We start from the raw sequence: 22,140 nt of genomic DNA, 5'->3' as shown, positions 1-22,140 counted from the left end.
TTCAATTTCCTTCATATGTCCTCAAAAATACAGTTAACAATTTAAGTCTTCACTTTATCTTGGATGTAAACTCCAATTTGAACACCCCCTTGAACGACTACAGCCCCCCCCCCCCCCCCCCCCAATAGTCTAGTGTACACTTCTCTGGTAGCAAAAGGACATCTTGAATACTTCCAGTTTTAGTTATCAAGGTCAAACCAAGTACATAATGCAAACCATTAGATTTAATCTCTGGTATCACTTCGCTGTGGTCTGCTGGGGGAGCAGCATTGGAGCCGGTGACACCAACAGACTTAACAAACTGGTTAAGAAGGCCGGCTCCATCATCGGCTGCAAACTGGACAGCCTGGAAAAGGTAGTGGAGAGGAGGACGCTGAGGAAACTATTATCCATATTGGATAATCCTGTCCACCCTCTCCACCACCTGCTGCAGGGACAGAGGAGAACTTTCTCCAAAAGACTCCTCCAGCTCCACTGTCACAAGGACAGATACAGGAGATCATTCCTGATACAGGAGATCATTCCCGATACAGGAGATCATTCCCGACACAGGAGATCATTTCTGATACAGGAGATCATTCCTGATACAGGAGATCATTCCCGACACAGGAGATCATTCCCGACACAGGAGATCATTCCCGATACAGGAGATCATTCCCGACACAGGAGATCATTTCTGATGCAGGAGATCATTCCTGCCGACCGCAATAAGACTGTGTTCTTGGTTGTTTGTATATAATATATATAGATATATACTGTACTGTATATACTGTATATACTGTGCATTTTATATTTAATATTTTTTACTGCTATTTTATTGCTTTCTATTATTCTATTATTATCTTATTGCTTCCTGTATGCTGCTGTAGCGAAAAAAATGTCCCCTCGGGGATTAATAAAGTACCTAACCTAACCTAACCTAACCTAACCTAACCTAACCTATTGTGGACTGTGACGACCCAGCCAGGTGTGGCGGGGCCCTGACCTCCAGGCCGCCAGGCGGCAGCAGCGCTCACGCGGCCGATGACAGCGCAGCATCAGGAAAAGACAGTTGACGTCGTTACGCCTTGCTGGATGATTGGCGAGGTAAGATGGCGGCGCCAGAGGAGCCAGAGTTATCCCAGGCGCAGACTGAAAAACTCCTTCAGTTTCAGGTAGACAGACGAACTTCCAACACTTTTCAACACGCGTCCGTTTGAACCCTCGCACGTCGACACTCCGCCGCTGGTCCTGAATCGCTGTGAACGAGGCGGATCCGCGCGTGTTCCGCCGCTTCTTGTTGTTGTTGCACCGTGAAGTCGGACAACGTTTCCCCTCAGACATGACCACCGGCTAGGCTAGGAGCACGAGCTAAGCTAGCGATCGAGCGAAGCGGACCTTAAAGGGTCGTGAGAGGATTTAATCAGCGGGTCGTCTGACATGTGCTCCTCTCGGACAAACCCCTGGTCGACCTCTGTCGGCCGGCATCACCGCTGCTGCGTATTTAATGCCATTTTTTTTTTTTTTTTTTTTTGGGTGGGGGGTGTGTGGGGGGGAGAGTCTGCGCTAACTTGGCTAACATCGGGTTTCTACCGACGCTTCAGTCGTGATCAAAGATGTCATTGAAGTTTCTGTTGTTGTGAACTACTTCCTCAGTGTGTGTCGGGGAGACCGAAGCAGCTGATGCTGCTCCCTCTTTTTATTTTTATTTTTTTAGGGCTCCCTTCATGTTGAACGTCATCCTGCTGAAGGGTTGTTTTTCTGTATAAATCTGTATATAAAGATCATATCGAGATTAAATCGCTGCCTCGCTGCGTTTAATGACGATTAATCGACTTCTTTAATCATCTCGTACTGTTTGACAACTTGAGCCGATGGCGGTTTTGTGTCCATCCCCGATGAGGAACTTGGTCACGATGAGTCCATCCGCCTGGGAAGAAGAAGAAAACAACAACAACAACAAGAAGCTTTTCAGCTTTCATGAGAAACTTGAGATAAAATCAAACAGTCTGATTGTCTTTTCTGTGTCTGACAGGATTTAACTGGTTTGGAATCAATGGACCAATGTCGTCGAACATTAGAGCAACACAACTGGAACATAGAGGTGAAGTCACATCTGGCAGCTGGATTATTTGATTGTAAATATCCATCTCAAGGATCGACTCAAGTATGCTGGCTTTAACGTGTGTGTGTGTGTGTGTGTGTGTGTGTGTGTGTGTGTGTGTGTGTGTGTGTGTGTGTGTGTGTGTGTGTGTGTGTGTTTCCAGGCTGCGGTACAAGACAGACTTAATGAGCAGGAAGGAGTGCCCAGTGTGTTCAACCCTCCTCCATCCAGGCCGCTTCAGGTCAATACAGCCGACCATAGAGTATATAGTTACATCGTCTCCAGGCCACAACCCAGGGTAGGTTTGCAGGCTCTCACGCCCGTCCACCATCATTTACCATCCACAATACGATTCTGGGCTCCTCCTACATGATGCTGTAAAACTGTTGTCAGTAGGAATACTCGTGCTTTTCTCTATTAAGCCTCTAAATGGCGTGAATCAGATATTGTTCTTACCGAACGTTGTTTTCTGCTTATTATCTACTTACTGTGTGAATTGTAATAGGTTGTATTGATGCTTTGTTTCAGGGATTACTAGGATGGAGTTACTACTTGATAATGCTACCTTTCAGATTTACATATTACACACTTCTGGACATATTCAGGTAATTAAAGTACATTGATTTGAAACTTGTAGTCGCTGCGTGGAATGAGGTAATCGATTGCCGCGCTTGTCTTTCGTTCCAAGGTTTGCCCTGCGGTTCATCAGACCGGATCCTCGCGGTCGTGTGACAGACCCCGTAGGAGACGTCGTGTCTTTCATTCATAGTTTTGAGGAGAAGTACGGTCGGTCACACCCTGTATTTTACCAGGGAACATACAGCCAGGTGAGCTCACAGATACGGAGATTAGAAGCACACATTTGTTTTCTGCTTTAATGTTGAGACGTTCAGCAAAGTAATAATTTTAAGACTGTATGTCCCCCCCCCTTTTTTTTTAATTTAATTTAATTTCCTTTTATTAATTCTTTTACTGTGGTACATGCAGGCACTGAATGATGCCAAGCGGGAGCTCCGCTACCTATTAGTGTACCTTCACGGAGAGGATCATCAAGACACCGACGAGTTTTGCCGGTACGGTGCTCATTTTTGTGCCTCCATCTCCTGACTGTCACTGTGTTACACACCGCTTGTTGTCTGTGTTGTACAGTCGCTACAGTGGAGGTGCAGTCTGCTTAACTTTTGCCAGGTTTTGAACGCTAACAATATTAATAATAATATTTTTTAGTTATAACCAGTGTTTTTTAACCATAGGCACATGAAAAGGAAATTCACCGTTGGATTTTATCTTTTAATTTCATGTTATATTTGTCACTTTCTAGCTCCACGTTATGCACAGAAGAGGTCCTCACCTTTCTGAACACACGAATGCTCTTCTGGGCATGTTCAACCAGCAAGCCTGAGGGTTACAGAGGTATACAAGTGTATTCTGATATTTTACCCACCATTTGTTGTCACTTAGCTGTTAATGTTAATACCTCACTCGCACGTAGACACTTTGGATGTGCATTTTCTGAGTGAAAGCGGTTGGGAGGATTTGAAAGTGAGGAAAGTGCACCTCTTTATCTTCGTCCTGATGAAAGAGCAAAGTAAAGAAGAGATCTGCCTTTATTGTGTGGTCATAAAAAAAAGACACTAAACGGGAACTTATTCACAGACGATCTTTACTTCACATGAATTGTTTATAGCCAGGGATAACGCTACATTATAAATCATTAAACGAACTGTTGTTTTGTAGATAATTTTGTTCTTATATTTCCAACTTCATGTTCTACATTGAGGCCGTTGCTTCCCCAATACAAGATTAATGGAATTTTGATTGGTTTGTGAAAGCATGAAAAGATACAACGCTGGACCTTATCCTCAGTTAGTAGGATATTGTTTCTATGCCGAGCTTTATTACTGTAATTTTTTTATGCTTTGAGCTTTATTGCCTTCAGCTGGTGGTAGAAGTTTCATGACGTAACATTAAACAGAAACTAGTTGTATGAAATGACCTTTCAAATGAAATGACCCAACATGCAGCAGCACCGTTGAAGCAGTGAGATTTGACAGGATGAATTAATTGTATAATATTTTGGTGTGTTTAGTGTCCCAAGCATTGCGGGAAAACACCTACCCATTCCTGGCCATGATAATGCTGAAGGACCGCAAGATGACAGTGGTGGGCCGGTTGGAGGGTCTCATCCAGCCAGAGGACTTCATCAATCAGCTCACTTTCATCATGGATGCCAACCAAACATATCTGATGTCGGAGCGCCTTGAACGGTACGGGAATCAGTAAATTCACACAAAACCTTCATTGACCTTAAAATATCTTCTTACTTTACATTCAGCAGGGAGTTAAATGTTAGGATAGTTTTGATTGAAGTGTGACTGTGTGGATTTGGTGATAAAGCACTGCAGTTCACTTTAAATCTCATGGTTACAGATCAAAACGTGTTCAGCGGGGTAACAACACCCTTCAATTCCGTTAGAAGAGGGTTACGCTGCCGTTAAATGGATCTTGTAAACTTGTGGTCATAACATGGGAAGTCTCGTGCACAGTCGGTCAAATCATGAGAACACTACTGCAACACGGATGGTGTGGAGAAGTCACAGAGGCTAACAATTTAGCAAGCCAACAACATCCAACGAAAAATAAACTTCCATAGCCTCCGCCAAACATCAACAAACATGTCACAGCTCTGTTAATGAATCAATTATTAGCGTGAAGGTAAAGACTCCAGTTTTTGTTTCAGCGAGGAGAGGAACCAGACCCAAGTGTTACGGCAGCAGCAGGACGAGGCCTATCTGGTCTCCCTCCGAGCCGACCAGGAGAAGGACCGAAAGAAAAGAGAGGAGCAGGAGCAGCTGAGGCAAGAGGAGGAGAAGGTCCGACAGAGTGCTCTCGCTGAGGAGCGGAAACGACGAGTGAGGCTCATTTTCCATTTTTGTTGTTAATACCACACACGGAGACCTTAGAAAATGAGATGGTCATCTCTTACATATCTAAAATTCTTGGATTTTGATTCTTGGTGTCACTTTTTATTGTGAATCCAGACGCTTGAAGAGGAGAAGGAGAGGAAGTCCGAATGTCTTCCGCCGGAGCCGCCTGCAGATGATCCAGAAAGTGTAAAAATAGTGTTTAAGCTGCCCAACGACACACGAGTAGAGAGACGATTCCTGTTTGGTCAATCTCTGACGGTGAGTAGCGCTGTTATCCACACCCTGTTTACACACCCAGCTCAGCCCCCTTCAGTCACCTGCTGATTTTTGTAGGTTTAACAATGATAGCTGACTCTGTCATACATTTCAATCCATCTGTAACAAATCAAGAGTTTCCTACAGCCACTATCACATTTTCATTCCACTCGAGCACTAAGTCCCAGTAATTAATGTCAACGACATGTTGTATATTCATCTAAGACAGACTTGGTCTGCAAACACTGCTCCATTTAATGATTTTCCCGTTCACTCAGATATTTTCCTTCCACAGGTAATATACGACTTCCTTTTCTCTTTGAAAGAAAGTCCAGAGAAGTTTCAGATAATTACAAACTTCCCTCGCCGAGTTTTGCCCTGCCTTCCGACTGAAGAGCAGCCCAACCCTCCCACACTGAAAGAGGCGGGACTCAGCCGCTCCGAGGTCCTTTTTGTTCAGGACCTTACGGACGATTAATAGATGACATACCTCTTCTACGTGTGGAAACACATTTTCCTCCGACGCCCACCCACCCACCTCCCCTTTATTATTTTTCTTTTTCTTATTTCGTCAAATGGCCATTATGCATAAGGGATCATTGAGATAAAATCCTAACCTGGAAAAATGAAAGCACCCTGCATCCAGTCCTTGTTTGGTTGTGTTTACAGGGTTCCCATTAGCCTGGAAAGTCTTGAATTTTATCCAATAAATATTTCTTGGAGTCCTTCTTTGAACTCATCTTTATATCTGTGTGGACAACGTTTGTTTTCTATCATCTGTACTAAGCTACCAGTCAACTCTTGTCCTCCCTCACCAGTAACTGTTGCAGCGACGGATTAATCACCTACTGAAATGTACTGAAACAGTAGCATAGCTTTCTGCTAAACCAGAACCATGTCCCAAAGTAGCTTATGTCTGGGCAACTGAGGAAGACAGGTTGTATTAATACCCACTGATCCACAGGATGCAGCACGGAAAAGTAAGGATTCCTCTGATGGTGTTCATGCCTCGGCTATTTTCTTTCCTGTCAAACACTTGATATTTGATCCCTTTGTCCTAATTCACCACCTTTTTTTTTTTGCCTCGAGTTTACACTTGCTTCCTCCACGGCGATTGACGAGCACAACATAACTGGCCGGGTTCAGCGTTGCTGTGGTTGTTAATCCATGCGCGGTGGACCGCAAATGTACTACAGGAAGTAGGTTGGCGGATTTGGATACAAAGGAAATAATGGGAACCCTGTTTTAAATGAGCCATGACCTGTACATAAGTTAGATATTTAAAAATCCCCAAATTTACCTGAACTTACTTTGTTTTGTTTTTGACTCATCTGTGTCATAAAATGACCAAATGCAGGTTGGTTACTATGTAAAGCAGACTGCTTCCAAGCTCATGAAGTTCAGAACTCTGATATTTAACAAGAGGCCACAGCTTTTCCATGTGGCTTTATCTAGCATAGTACGAAGTCTGCCCATAGTGTGCCTGTGGTTACTCATAGATGCCTGTTTTTGCCTGTAACATCTAAATGGGCTCATGTAAAGATGTAATTTTCCAACTATAAATTAAAAACATTTTAAAAACGTGGGTTTATTGAGAGTGTACGACACTTGCATGTGGTGATGAGATGCGCTGGATAAGCTGCTTGCTTTTTTTTTTTTTTTTCAGGGCCAGGATTTGTTGAGTGAGAAAACACTGAGGGGAGAGCCATTTGGAAGAGTAGGATATTTTGGGAAGTAGTTAAAAGGTTTTGGTGTGCAGGATTTGGGATGCTCTATTTGCAGACATGGAATATAATTATGTGTAAATTCACTTTAATCTAAGAGTGGTTGTTTTCATTACCTTCGAATGAATTGTTCATGTCTACATTGGCTCCTCTCCCACGTGCCATGTTGCGCCGATATATTCCTACAGTAGCCCAAAAGGGACAAACTCTCTTGATGCGTTTCCCCACCCGTTGTTGATCGTCCTACATACTTAGAAGTGGTATTCAGTTAGTTGCAATATGCAACACCACCACTAGATGCCACTAAATCCTACACTGCTCCTTTAACTTTTCACTGAGATGATGTTTAAACTACAGTGGCTCCTAATTAGTCTGCATTATGTCCTTTCCATAGCAACTCCAGTGAGACAAGTGTGATATTGGTATACATCATACATTTATTAGTGAACAACCCTCTCAAATCAGCCACAACAATTAAAAAAAAATATGATTGCACTACTTGGTAAAGCATAACTAGCAACTTTCATTTAAAAAAAGTACAAATCTTAAAAATTTCAAACAGTATACAGATGTATATATAATACACTAACTAGTTATGTTAAATGCTACAAACAATATGATTCCAATGGAATGAAAAATTATAACATTAAGAACCATTTCCTATATATAATATATATTAGTTGTTTTCTCCCCCCCACCCCTCCCCACCTCCCCCCAATACAAACATGGAAAAAAATGAGGTAACTGTAAATGTGCAAGTACCAAAGCAAAATATCTGCCTAACACAGAACACATGCCCCTGGCTCTGTTGGTGGGTGGGTAGTCCGGTGTTCAGGCAAGGACCCCTAGAGGCCAAGGAGAATAAGAACAGTAAACCACTATCCCACCACAGCAAAAAAAATCATTGGTAAACAATAAATGGCATCTACGGAGCAATCAATCACAAATCCTAAATAAATTTTAGCTGCTTATTGGAACACGTTTTTGCACCACACAAGCTGTGAGATTATTCGATAACTCTTAACAGAAAGACTACAAGACTCTATTCTCAGTTGGTGTTAAAAGTTACCTCATTACCTAGGCCTTAATGGGAGGTTCTCTTTTTATTGAGTAGGGTAGCTGTATATTGTCAATTAAATATTTACTCCAAAAAAGAATAGTGCTAACATTAACATGAATTAAGGTATCTATATGTGAACAATACATTTTAAGATATTGATACACTGAGCGCAAGAGCCTGATAGGCAGGTACAGTACTACACTGAAATAAGTATGACAACACTTTATTCTTTTTTTAATCCCTTAAACTATATTGATTTTCACTGACATTGTTTCGGGGTATTGGTAATAACATGCTTTAAGAATACATGGGATCCATGACAAACTATTGCATTCACGCAAGTGAGTTTTCATACCTAAAAGCAGAACATCTAGCACCTTTTCACTATGGCTTTTGATAAACTACAGTAGTTTCAGAGCATGTAATTTTCAGTCGTTAGGGCAATAAACAGTAACACAATGTATGTAAGAATTTCTGGATTCAAGACCAGTTTTTTTTTTTTTTTTTCTTCTATAAAATGAAGTTAGCGCAATAAAATCTTGTAGTCATTCAGTTCTATTACAAATGTGTGCAGTACAATGCATGGCAGTTATCAGCTGAGCGTTAAGATCCAAACCCCCAGAACCCAAAGCCAACTAGAGCTAAAAATCAGTTGGGATCTGGTTGACAAGCATGCATATTGTGCACCATTAAATAGGTCCCCACCAGATTTTTGAGATATCCTCCACTATAACACACTTGGTTTTTTTTTGTTTTTTTTTAAAGTCATGCAAACGCCTCTGAAGTAGATTTGGGAGTGAATTAGGTAGGATAGTGTGCACCGCGGCACATTTAGAAATGGGGTCACAACCGCTATGTCTGAACATATGGTTTGAGTACAAGAACAAAAGTCAAACAGGTTTGAATAATACACTTGTAATGAGTTGCAGTGTACATTGCCTCTTCTCAGTGAATATTATTAACATATTTACTGATCTTTTTTTCTTGCATGCCTGTCTTTAAATGATGTAATATCTACTATTTCAGACAAAACAGAATATTATAATTGATTACATTAAATTATTTATGGTCTGAGGAAAACGACCAAACTAAATTCAGATATACCCTTTTCATGGCATCCTTTCCATTTGAAATGGACTGTTCTCCTTTATTTTTATATACTGAGAGGCCCTGAGTGATTTTTTTTTTTTTTTTTTTTTTTTTTTTTAAACTTACAATATATGCCAGCGAATAGATATGTACACATAGGTTAATTCTCAAAGCTGTGGGTTGAACTCATTAAATGGCTTTTTTTTTTTTTTTCTCTTGAAGGTGGCACACGTCAAAGACTCACATTCACTTAAGAAATAAAAGTAAAGAAAAAGGCGAGATCCCTTTACACGTAAAAGCAAAGGTTACAACTGCCTGTTAGTGCTTACTGGGGCAGTTAAGAATGAACCCAAAGCAAAAAAAAAAAAAAAAGTTCATTTTGTTGCTCTTTTCCCTGCCACCCCCAAATATATCCTGTTTTTTTCTATTTAGTGTTAAAACAAGCAGGGGACTAGAAGTCTAACAGTGTTTCTACACTACTCGACACTCCAGCTCTGTCGTTTTGAAGCCTGTTCTAATCAACTGTGGAAATTCAGACAGCTGGCGTGTCACCAGTGACTTCTACGAGGGGTTTCAACATTCTTCTGTCTTCAAACGTTTATCTAAAAGCATTCACACTGAAGCTGTACATACAGTTGCTCTTTTAAAACACCATCACCGTGGCCTAAAACAATGACCCGACCAAGTTACCAGATTATAACACATACCTTACACAAACATCGTTAGTGCTCCGACTGTTTCCTTCAATGTATTTTCTCTAGAAGATAAAACCAATAAATAACCCTTTTTTTTTTTTTTTTTTTTTTCTTTTTTTCAAACTAAAAGAGAAACGGCATACTTTAAAAACAAGTGGAATAAATGACAAAGTATTTTCAGGATTAGTAATAGGTTTGTGCTTGTCAAGGTCATAAAAAGGCAGATCTGAAATCTTCAACAGTAGGCTATATCTGTATATTGGATTTGGCTCACAAACAAAGAAAGGAAAAGCCCAGTCTTCCTGAAAGGGGAAGAAAATGTTCATTTAAAACTCGCCACTCACTGCACATATTGCTTTCTGCACAGGCCCCCAGAGCTCCATGGCATCAGCACAGCCTTCAGACGAGGACTCCCCATACTCAAACACAGTCAGGGTGGAACCACATGCTAGTCTTCCCTCATCCGAGTAAGCAAGCAGTTCTTTTAGTTTGCTTCTTTGTCTCTTCTTTTTCTTAAAATTTTATAATTTTGGTGGCAATGCTTGATTAAAATATTGCTAGTCTGAATCAACAGTTCATGCAAATCCTAGCATGCTGCCCTGTATCCAGTGGTTACACAATGCATTGGCTCTGTGAACAGGACAAACACACGTGCACGCACACACACACACACGCACGCACACACACACGCACACACGCACACACGCGCACTTGCCAGAGGAACAATGCTGACGTGGAGGGTGGATGTAGCACTTGTGCAGTTATGCCAGATGACCTCAAAAAGACGCAGTCCATTAATCCATGACTGCTTTTCGTACAGATCTGTGTTCCAGAGTGGATTAGCAGGAGCAGAGGATACCCCGCCGTTGCATGTCCCGTCACTTGCAGTCCTTAACCTCAGGCTTAACAGAATCTGCATTTAACCACAGCAAGTCACACTTTCACAATAGCATTGGCAAAGTGTAAAACAAATAAGGGGTAAAACTGTTAAAAAGGATCAATACATTATTGCAGAACATACATTATTAACAAGTCACTTTGCCCAACACCTACACAAACATGCATCTATGATGGTTAGGCGTCGCCTCCAAACACAGACACCCATGTTGAAGTACTCCTATTATTTTTCTGCTAATTGCACAAGGTGTCCAGCCTATCATCCTCCAGGCTCCCGACTCAGCTCTTCCAATGCAGGACTCCCAACTTGTCATGAACACCACAACCAAATCCACTAAATCAAAATGAAACCCTGTAAACAAAAGCAGCAAATAATGCATTGTAGGGAAAAATCTTTGGAATCTGCAACAAGGGGGCAGAGAAAGAACTGGCTGGCGATCCCAGAACTCTGGCTATAGGCTGCAGTAGGCAGTGGGTTTCATGAGACTCGGACAATGAAGCACAGCAGAGGTACAACAGGCTCCAGAAACAATCCTGGATTGCTTATTATTTAGGGGCAGGAGTGGTGGGTCGGTAAGCTATATTTACTGGAGGACGCGGGTTAGGTGGCAGGTGTCCCCAGCTTTGGGACAGACTCTGGTGTGTGTGCAGCTTTCCAGTTCAGCACTCAAAGAGACAGTTCTCACTCCACCTCCCGGTGTACGTCCGAGGCGTCGGCTCGGCAGATAGGACAAGTGCGATTGGTCTGCAAGTCAACAACACTGAGTGTAAAAACACAAACCACCAGACGTGATAGTATTCGTAAGGAATAGCACAGAAGTGACATCAACTTACCTTCAACCATTTATCCACACATTTAGCGTGGAATTCGTGGTTACAAGGTAATACCCGAAGTAGCTGCCTACACTCAAAGTCACTAAAGCACACAACACACCTGAGGGGAAGAGAGGGACAATTACCAGGATGTAGATTGAGTACACTGTTGGAATTTAAGTTTGATCGAGCGCGAGTAGTCGACTTACAGCGTTTGTTCAGATAGATGACTCTCTGAGTTGAACCTGTAGGACGGAAGTTGCTCTATATCTGCTTTTGTGAGACCACGTGGTTTCGCCTCACCCAACCTCTCCGCCAGATTCAGTAATGCCTGGAAAGAGAGCGAGAGCCGAGATGATGTTGATGTTTTGGGTCTGTCCAGACAGCTAACCTTTCAACCTTTAATGAGTAAAAAAGGGAAAGATATTTGGTGCTATTTTTTTTTTTGGCTTTCGATTTTCTGACCTCGCATAAAAATGAGAACCATACAGTAAATATGTAAATATAATCTAGAGACTTTTACATGAAAGTCAGACTTCCTGTGCAGTGAGCGATGTGGTACTTCTTGTACTGTTCACTGCTCTAACTGTTAAACAGAGCCCCTTTTCCACAGCTTGCTTTAGGTACCAGGTACTTTTCGGATTCTGTCGTCCACAGCAGATAGGAGCCCCTCCGTGAAACTACCGTGACGTCATCTTCAACACCACACAGACACTAACTGAATCCTTTTGTGGCCAAACAGACATCTACTGAATCAACACTAGAACGTGGCTTTGTTTGTTCCATTAATCGAATAGTTCAGTGATTATAAAGAATTACAGTTCACTTGTTAATAATGGAGGGTTTGTGCAGGACGTCCCGTGTCTCACATGCTGGGATTCAGTGATTCAGTGATTGTGATGATCGTCTGTGACTGTCCACAACTTTTGCTTGATGGAAAACCCCAAAAAGTAAGTCGAGTTAAGCTAAGCCAGTACCAGCAGTGGAAAGGGGGGGGCTTATATTTCAAACTAAGACCAGTCATTAGAGCCTTTACATAATGTTGTTTGTCATTTGTAGTCACTCACAATGGATTTTAACCCCAAACTGGGGATTGACTTCTTTTCAACGGCAACAGCTCCAATTGTTTGGTATGTACTATATATTCAAGGTGTGGGGGAAAAAAGTTTACATTTGTAATTTGTTCACTGACTTCATAGTTCTCCATCTCCACATCGTCCACATCCAGGTCTAGGCCGATGGCTGGGCCCACTGCTGTTGGAGGCACAGGAAGCATTGACCTGAGCACAGAGAGACAGAGAGACAAAGAGACAGAGAGAGAGTCAGTCCAACAAATAACCACATGATTAAGACTGCTATACTGCTGTGTTTTTACTGCAGGTACTCACAGGAAGTAAGGAAGGAAGCCTGGGTAGTAAGATGGAGGGGGAGGTGGAGGGGGGAGAGGCTGCTGCAACCGGTATCTCTGTCCGCTTACTCGTCGGGGCAGCATGTGGGGATATGGCTGTAGGAAAGAAAAAAAAGAAAAAAAAACACACATAGATTAGTCCATTAGGTGAAACTGAATCTGTGATCCACCACTGCACTGTGTAATGCCAGCAAGTTAGGAAATACGACTGAGCTGAAAAGTCTTGGTGCGTTAAGAGAGTAAATCTATATATATATATATGTAAAAAGCACATAAGAACAGTTTTACAGTAATGTGACAACTTTGTAAGCATTAGGCAGCTCGAAGTTGTTGAAGCTGCCTTTAACCGAGCTGTGCTGAGCAACAGCAGTGTAATGTACTGAGTAATGTAGCTGATTACTGCTACAGTTCAGCAGTGTCATGTTACTAAGAAGGAAGAAATAGTTTGCAGGTAATCGACCTAAAACTGGTTGATGCTTCTGATTCTTTTCATTTTTAAATGTAACGAAACAATAAAAGTAACAGTATCTTTGACCATCTCATGTCCAGCTCTGCAGTTTAAAAACTGCCACTCAAGACTGTTACACTTTGTTAATACCCACAAAACAGGAGTGTAATCAAGTGTTTTTAGCAAGCAGTTTTTAGCTTGCCAGGTGGTGTGACATTCTTTGAAGAAATGTACGGATGTGTTTGGCTGTTAAACATCAGAATCTGTTTTGTTCCTCCATTTTTCCTTCTTGTACTCTAAATGCCAGTTTTCTTTCAGAATAAATCACTTTTTTTTATTGTTCCAATAAATGTCAAAACAGGAAAAGCACAAGTCAAATAATCTCATTACTGAGCTATTCAAGCAACTACTGCAATACAAGGCAGCTTGTTGTTCAGCTGCACTGAATGGGTGTGAAGCAGGTCACGCTAAAAAAAACAACAACAACAACGTGTAAGTGCACTGTGAATTTCCCAGGAAAATAAAGAGGTGAAAATGTCTGACAGGCTATCGTACCACTCCGAAAGGAAGCTCCTGATGCAGAGGCTCTTGAGGAAGATACTGTAGGGGCAGAGAAGGAGGCAGCGCTGGTGGGTGATGAGAGGGAGGGTAGGAGAAGGTCCCTAATGGGTGCTGGTCCCCTCTTAGGTCAACTTCATTGTCTACCCTCTGTAGAGGCTGAGAGGAGGGAGAAAAGGCTGCTGTCAGACTCGACATAAGCGAACCAATCAGACAGTCTTACGTCTTCTGTGTTTCCATTAATAAACGTGTGTATATGATGGACTACTCACCATGCGTGGGTGCTGAGGCTGTAAAGGGACAAACTGGCTCAAAGGAGTAAGGTGCGGCGGCTGGTGGGGGGGTACAGATGGGGTTGGGTGCAATACAAAATGTTCGCTGGAGATCAGGGGTGGAAAGGCTTGATAAGACACCGGTATATGCTGCATGGTACATGCTTGTATGAGCTGCGGAGAGAAAAAGAACACAGGAACAGACATACGTTTAAGTTCATTTGGAAACAAACTCAACACTGAAGAAACCTCCACCTAACCAAAGCAAATTTGCTCCATATATTCACGTTGAGGCATCTATAATGAAAGCATGTTGTAAGCATGTAGTGAATAGAAGCAATGCATTGAATAAAACCACACCACTGACAGTACTGCCACAACACCAGTCTGATTAACAGAATCATTTATCCAGAAACACAAAATATTACTGAAGTGTGTGTATTTCTATAGAAAACAAGCTGAATGTACAAAAAAAAAAAAAAAAATCTGACTTTGACGTGCTTTACGGTTTCTAATTACTCTGCTAACATGAAGACTAAACTACAAATCCAAGCAGCTTGTGTGTTAGTCATGAACAGTGACAGATTGCATGGCTGGTATGGTGTGCTACATGGATGCCACTGACATTCGGGCTCTTCCTTTTCAAACTCACAGGAGGAGGAAGGCAGCAGAGCAGAGAGAGCTGTCCGCTGAACATTACCGAGCATGCTGGGAGCTGCTGAGTGTTGCACCCTGGGAGGGGCTGCCCGGTGTGGATGGGAAATCCGTGGGTCGTCACCGTCGTAACAGTGTATGATATCGGAACTGATCCCTGGTGCATCTTTCAAGAAAAGAAGTGGGGGAGATAAGGTAATTCCACAACCTGCCTGAAACCGAAGCCTGTCTGCTAAAGAGAACTCGTCACACAACACGCTGCGTCATATTAAAGTCATAAATACAGAGGAATGAATCTGGTCAGGCAAATCATTCATACTCAGTGAGCGTAATAAAGCCTTTACCCACGTGGTGCTGTGTTACCTGGTCATGTAGATCCACCATGATGGGGTTCTGCTGGGGCAGGTGAGCAGCAGGGTGAAGCATGCGTGGTGGTGTGCTGGTGTGGCTGTACTGTCTGGACTCATCTAAAGGAACCTGTTGGTGATGTTGGGAGAAAAGCAGATGATGGAAGTTCTCATCCTGGACTGGGGAAGTGTGCAGCACAGGTCTGTCTCGTCTCCCCCACTGGCGTCTCACTGGTGGGCTAAAAAAAGAAAAGAAAAAAGAGCCAAAGATTGTTTAATATATTATCCATAAAACTCTCATCAGGTAAAGGGACTGCATGTTATTTCCTTAAAATGAGTTATTGATGGCATTAGTCTAGGTGCACAGATGCTTTTGCACAAGGTCCTTAATCATTGAGCAAATTATTTTTAACTTAAATAAATCAATATAATTTTTTTCAGTATTCATAAAACAGGTTTAATTTTGTATGTTTCTATTATTCTAACAAAATAAGAGCCATGTCATGATTGCTAAAGTAATAATTACGCATGTTGACTGGCACAGAGATGTTTTTTTCCTCAGTACTGTTTTCACTTTTTTACATTCTAGACAAAGAAAGGTGGATGCTGCTTTTGTAAGCCTGAAGGTGAAACAATGAGTCACACACAAAGCTGACATTTGATGGCTTGATCTGTCACGATCATGAAAGTTTAGTTGACCATTACTTGTCATTCAAATATTTGTTATTTCCGATTTAAATGCATTTTTCTGTTCATTTTATGCCACAATAATAGTATAAGCATTATCATTTTTTCATAACACACTCAATGAAGAAGAAGGGACATTTATTTGCATTGAACATACACAAATTCAAATTCTGTTTGCCATTTAGGCTTTGTGAATACAAATTTCACAGGGCAGATATGATATAGATAATAACTTAAAAATACAAAGAAATAACTGCCAATGCCAGGTACCAAAAATCTAAATAAACACTTTGGTGTCACTCATTTTCCACGTATGTGCCATAAAACCACAGCAGAGGAAGGGAGCACTATGAGATCATTACAGAGCGCCAGTCAATCTCAAACGGGGTAAAACAAGATAGAAATGGAGATAGTAATGTTACATTACATCAAGCTGTTCATACAGATGAATGGAAATATTTTTTAACGATTGTGCAAAATACCTGCGGTCAGTTAAAATAATTGCAATCGGGCGATTATGTAATAATTGTGACAGCTCTATTGGAAGCTGTTGAAAGAATCCCAATGTTAATTTCAACACTCTGAGGTTGTACAACAAATTACTTCAAAGCCATCTTTGAAACGTATAAAACGTGTGAAGGGAAGACAGGGCAGGGATCTTACCTTCTCCTGAGGTGCACTGGGGCGTTGCAGGGCTCTCCAAGGAACCTCGGGTTTAAGGGGGCTGTTGGTGGCAGCCTATTTACTGCTATTTCCCATGGTCGCATTGGTGACGTCGTGCAGACGAGTCACACTCTGGGAAAGGAAACTTAACAGTGGAGGCACTTGTATGTTGCCTCTGATTGTCTTAACCCTGCAAAAACACACCAAATGACAAAAATCCTGCTTGTTATGCCTGACCTGATTGAAGCTTTTGTCTGTCAACAACCAAATAAATGTGGGTTGAAATAGTAAATTGTTAATTAGTCAATCAAATAGTAAATTATAGATCATTTATCTGGATTCTATGTTTGTCACAAAAAAACCTAATGGGCAGGTTAAATCTGAGGTGAGATAAGTTTATTTTAGCTGCCCTGTATATCCCCCAGAATTGGGACTACAAGGATTAGACATACGTGACTTGAGAAAATGTCTGCAACTTCATATTTTACAAAGTGCAGTTGTCCTTTGCTCCTGGAATTGTATATTTTACTGTTATGTTTGTTTCACAGACGTTATTCACACTATTTGAGGTTAATCTCTGTACTTTAACAGCTTCTGACTGACGTCTACATTGTCAACACATTAACATAAAGTCAGACTGCAAGACCAGTAAACCCTTTATTCTAGATAACTTTGGCAGAAAAAAAAAAGAAATGACTGCCTAAATATACTTCAAGTCATCTGGTGGTATCTCTGGATACTATTTATTTCTACTTTACAATTCTTCTCAGGTGACTGCTGAGTGTTTCACTAAATGCTTCGTTTCAATTATCGCTTTATTAATAAATACACTACAAAAAGTTAATACCATTTTTTTTTAATCACCAACAAGAAAAGAACAGTATGTTGTTTCCTCGAGGTGCCAAATTGGACGAATCAAGAGCTAAAAAAACAAACAAAAAAAAAAAAAAAACACTTTTTTTTAACATATCTCACTTCGGTTATATTTTCAATTTGACGGTGCTGCAACAATTTCACTCTTACACGTGTTAAGTTGAACCAAAATGGTGAGTTATTGTTGACTGGTCTAAAGCAGAATTAATAGGGGTCGCTGTAGCCCGCCTGAACAAAAACATGGACAGCCATGTGCTCATGAGACAAAGCAACAACAAAAGATGTGGTAGGTAAGCGGGACTGCTCGCTGTCGTGCGGTTTAGGAGGCCGCTGCAGCATTTCAACACTTCTTTAAGGTATCCTGCAAAGCCGTCGGTGCGAAAACGAGGGACATGATCGTTGTGGCGGCCGCTGGTTCCTCAAAAACAAAACAAAACAAAAAACCAGGACAAATCAGTTGTCCCCTGCTGAAGGAGAGCAGCTAACTTTAGCCACGCCAGGCTAACGCTTTGTCCAACGTAGCGGGACTCGCCAGCCGCAGATAAACGACTGTTTATGTACAGCCAGCGTGCTAACGAGGACGCACACCGGCCACCGCTGCACACGTCCAACATGGACCACGTTACACCGAGACAGACAAGAGCACGTGGACGGACAACGAGTTGGACAACAACACGGCTCACGTCTTACTTTCTTTGCTAGCTCGATGAGGAGGGGAGACGGCAGGTGCTTCAGCCCCCCAAACGACGCGTCCCATCAAGTTCTCCTTGCGTGTAACCGCCTCTAACCGACCACCATCACCCCCCGACTAAAAACGTCGTTAACGGACTACCGGTCGACTGGGTTTTAGTTTTGTTGTTTTTTGACAACGTCCCCGACGGAGCTGGTATTAGCTCGCTAACGTTAGCCAGCTAACACAACACGCTCTCAGCTGCTGCACGGCGGGAGGGGACGGGGGGGACGGGGGGGACGGGAGGGGACGGGGGACGGGACGCTTTCTCCAGAAACAGCGAGATGGCCTGTCCGTGAGGGGCAGCGTTTACCTGAGCAGGTGATGCCGTGACGCGCAGTGAGGAGAAGATGACGCGAGCTGCTACCCGGCGACAGGAAAACATTCCTTGGCGCGTGTGTGTTCCTTGAAATGTATTGTTACGGCGAAGCCACGCCCCCCCCGGGCGGAGCGGCCAATCAGCGCGCAGCGAACACAGACGGCAGACGTCCAGACAGCGTTGGCGACAATGTATCAAAACAAGCAGATCCGCTCGTTCTCTGAAACTTAACACCGAAACTCCCCTGAGGTCACGGGGTCACCCAGCAGTGTTGGTATATTTATATAGGGACTGTCACTGAGTGCAGTTTCAAGGTACTGCACTACCTTTCTGAGGGAAATGTGGCACTTTTTTTTAAATTTATTTATTTATTTTTTTTACTACATTGCATTAATCTGAGATCGAGTTAATGCTCAAGTAAACATTTTATATAGCTGAAGCGAACAATGTTAGAGATTCAATTTGCCAGCATAGTATAAAGCAATGACGAATTGTAGCTCCATCTCCACATGTATCCATTAAACTACTAGTTATACATGAGTGCATGAGTAATAATAATCCAGTATCACTGACAGAAACTATTCTAGATAACCAGTGCGTTTCCTTTACAGAATTTAAGTGTAGTGTAAAAAAATGTGGTTCCCAAAACTTGTTTACTTCTAATTATTCCACTACTGACAGTTCTGTATGTACAAGATAATAATTTTTTTACAGGACAAAGTTGTTCCACATGAAGATCCTTGTCTGACATGAAAGACATGGTGAACTAATGCACCTCCCTACAAAACCAAAACCATGAGCAAACAATGTCAATCAGAATTGCATTTTTATTCATTAGATTCAGTCTTCTAAAAACATACACTGAATAATTGTATCACGTTAACACACTCTTAATGAGGTCTATAACTCTTAATATTGCTTACAGTCTGCTCTGACTCTCATTGGAGGCCACAGTGTCCTACTGTAGACTACACAGCCGGTTATGTAATATTGCACTTGCATGATCAAGTCAGAAACACCATCCATCAGCTATTATGAGACATTTCGCGGGTATGGTTTTGTAGGCCAGTGAAGCAGCTGCAAAGGGATTTTTTTTGTGTGTGACGCGACACTTGTAGATTATCAAGCTTTATTAGGCCTTATAGGCTACATTATCAGGCCCAATTTGTCCAGCAAGAGTTCACAAATAATATCGTGTGTTTTGAATACTTCACTGCAAAGTATCGGAGCATATCTGGCCTTTAGAATGCAACCAAAGTGTGCACCTAATGACGAGCTGACTACGGAGAGGAGCGGCAACATAGACTAAATGTAAACATTACAACATCGCACTCGGTAGCAGCAAAACAAGGAGGGGCTGGAGGTTGAGCAGGATGACAGCCCTTAATAAGCCGCTTTACCATCTCCCGTAAAAACGCCTCGTTTAGCTTTAAAATCCAACCGAGACATAGCAAACAACAAGAGAAGGAGCGTAGTTACCTGATTGTTAGTAAGCAACCATCTGATCACTGATATTTCCCTTGTAATGTTCACATCTCGTTAGGCTAAGTGCGGCATCCTATGGTCAGCTGTTCCCGTGTGGAACATTCCGTGGGTTTCACCACTGCTGTCAAAAAGGTGCTAAACATTAAAGTCCCACATTATCAGCACATTCTCTTTATATGTTGTGCCGCTTGATGGCTTCGCAACCCCTCAGATTAATTCCGTTTAAACCAGGTTAAAGGTTTGGAAGCGGCAACCCGGCCCCGCGAATGTTTTGGGTTTCTGCAGTTCCCTGTTACACCCCCATTTCTGCGTATTTCAAGCTCGGAGAGCACACGCCGTGCAGCCATTTTTTTACCGTAATGGACAGAGAAAAGTGTGTCGGTCTGACTGGAAAGTTCAACGTTCGCTCACCAAAGGCGTTCGTTCATATTCTGGGGTTTTACGGGGAAAGACATCCTCATCTACAGCGGGAAAAGGACTCACACAACTTCATTGGAGGCTACTAGTTGTGTAAAATAGCTGTATTTAGATTATTACATAATGCACCACCAGCAACGTTTTCTTGTCGAAAGTAGGAAAAAAATTGGCACATTGTTATAGCCTATAAAACATTATGTGTTTATTATTACATGTAGCAAAACACAAATAGTATTATGATGCTGGAGCTGCACACCGACTTTACTGGGAAGTTTACCCATAATGAGTCATATTTTGTTGATCATATCACGTATAAAATACATCTGCAAAGTGACCATTACATATAGCTTTTGGATTAGTGGGATCAAAAGTACAATATTTCCTTCACAGTCATAAAGGAGTATAATTATGTGAGTAGCAGGAAGTAAAATGCAGGCTATTTATTACCTTATTTATATAGGGTAAATATAACAAGTAAGAAGTCTACAGAACATGTATGTTAAACTGCAGATTATTTTTGGATAGCAATCTATTATTTACTTTTTTTTGTACACAGTAAGTTCCACACTAGGAAGAGTTCAAATATTTCGCACTATTAAAGAAATTATTTGGATTTGGTGTATTTCTCTTCTTTTTACTTTACTGTGATCTAATTTATTGACAAATAGACACACGATATCATTTATTTTGGTCTATCTCATTGAACCAATGTTAAATATTAATGCAGGGGAACAGACTTTCAGTTTTTTTTACATTTCTGTGAACAGTGACTTGAGGCACAATTAGAAAGACAAAAGTTGTCAAGTGAACACTTATATTGTTTTTCCACAACAAGCCATGATGCAGAAAATAATGATAACTAGTGAAAAGAAATAAAAGAAGAGAAAAGATTTACAGGCAAAAACGTTGCGAAAATACATAAACCCCACCATAACCTTCAAAAAGTTGTGGTTTGCTAGATTTTAAACAATACTGACACAGTACAACACCTTTGTGAAACTATCCAACATTGTGATGCATGGGCGCAAAGTAACTGTTATTATTTATTGCATTTTAATGAATTCTTCTATCTTTCCCATTACATAATCATGAGCTAATGTGCACTATTTATCTTGTCAGGATGTTTAATCTCATCTACGTGGAAACACAAAACCTAGATTGACCGTAAAATCATTTAGTCATCCAAATTTAATTTTATTTGACCTTTATTTAACCAGGTAATATCAATTGAGAACCAATTCTCATTTACAATGATGACCTGTCAGCACAGTCCTGAGGTCAATCTTAATCTTTAAAATTACGTTTCTGTTTATGGGAATTGCCAAGGTTCAGTTTGTTCCCGCCCATTTATATAGTTATATTGCTGGATTATGAATGGCAGGGTTGTGTTCAGTACCATAACTCATAAACCAAAGTCTGGTAGGGTAAGGTTATGGTCAGCAGTTTCCAAGATGTGTATTTTCAATATGTAGTCAGTCATTTTAAGTGATCAAGTGAATGATAATATTCCTCTTGAGGTTTTTTTTTTTTTTTTTTTTTTTAAATCTGCATACTATGTTTAACTGTAATTTCCCCGTCAAAAACACCAACCATGATCTCATGATTCTTTTAAAGTTCGACATTTTCATCTCAATTCAAATAGGCTGACATCTATTTCACACAGTATCAATTGTTAAATGAATTGCAATGACATTTGAACAGATTAGCATTTCCCGGAGGAGGTGCATCTGGACTTC

At 41.4% G+C, this 22,140-nt stretch overlaps 2 protein-coding genes across 9 annotated transcripts; one reads left to right on the top strand and one right to left on the bottom strand.

The window, feature by feature from the left end:
• The first annotated feature begins 1,051 nt into the window (after positions 1–1,051).
• faf2 (Fas associated factor family member 2) lies at positions 1,052–6,010 on the top strand. The gene is made up of 11 exons (XM_069171755.1): positions 1,052–1,154; positions 2,015–2,083; positions 2,247–2,381; positions 2,612–2,688; positions 2,772–2,910; positions 3,071–3,156; positions 3,405–3,496; positions 4,173–4,350; positions 4,824–4,995; positions 5,125–5,268; positions 5,561–6,010. The coding sequence occupies exons 1-11, from the start codon at positions 1,092–1,094 to the stop codon at positions 5,741–5,743; spliced, it is 1,338 nt and encodes a 445-aa protein (XP_069027856.1). The 5' UTR covers positions 1,052–1,091; the 3' UTR covers positions 5,744–6,010.
• A 1,396-nt stretch (positions 6,011–7,406) lies between these two features.
• rnf44 (ring finger protein 44) lies at positions 7,407–20,337 on the bottom strand. Of its 8 annotated transcripts, XR_011179348.1 has the most exons (12): positions 17,556–20,337; positions 16,581–16,770; positions 15,247–15,469; positions 14,882–15,049; positions 14,230–14,403; positions 13,955–14,116; positions 12,932–13,047; positions 12,736–12,823; positions 11,753–11,874; positions 11,565–11,664; positions 10,549–11,475; positions 7,407–7,834 (listed from the first exon to the last, which is right to left on the bottom strand). XR_011179348.1 is itself a non-coding variant. In XM_069171756.1 (11 exons), exons 2-11 carry the CDS (start codon positions 16,682–16,684, stop codon positions 11,413–11,415), a joined length of 1,320 nt encoding a protein of 439 aa, XP_069027857.1. In that variant the 5' UTR covers positions 16,685–16,770; positions 17,556–20,337; the 3' UTR covers positions 7,407–11,412. The 8 variants fall into 8 exon arrangements, 7 of the variants coding, with proteins under 7 accessions (XP_069027857.1, XP_069027858.1, XP_069027859.1 ...); XM_069171756.1 differs by having other exon boundaries at positions 7,407–11,475; XM_069171757.1 differs by having other exon boundaries at positions 7,407–11,475; positions 17,604–20,337.
• Positions 20,338–22,140: the final 1,803 nt, after the last annotated feature.

Source organism: Embiotoca jacksoni, unplaced genomic scaffold (genome assembly GCF_022577435.1).
Source record: "Embiotoca jacksoni isolate LCO1_2020_lvr unplaced genomic scaffold, fEmbJac1.0.p SCAF_5, whole genome shotgun sequence".
NCBI classification, from domain to species: domain Eukaryota; kingdom Metazoa; phylum Chordata; class Actinopteri; family Embiotocidae; genus Embiotoca; species Embiotoca jacksoni.
The sequence above is the reverse complement of the archived record's forward strand: the minus strand, read 5'-3'. Positions and strand labels throughout refer to the sequence as shown.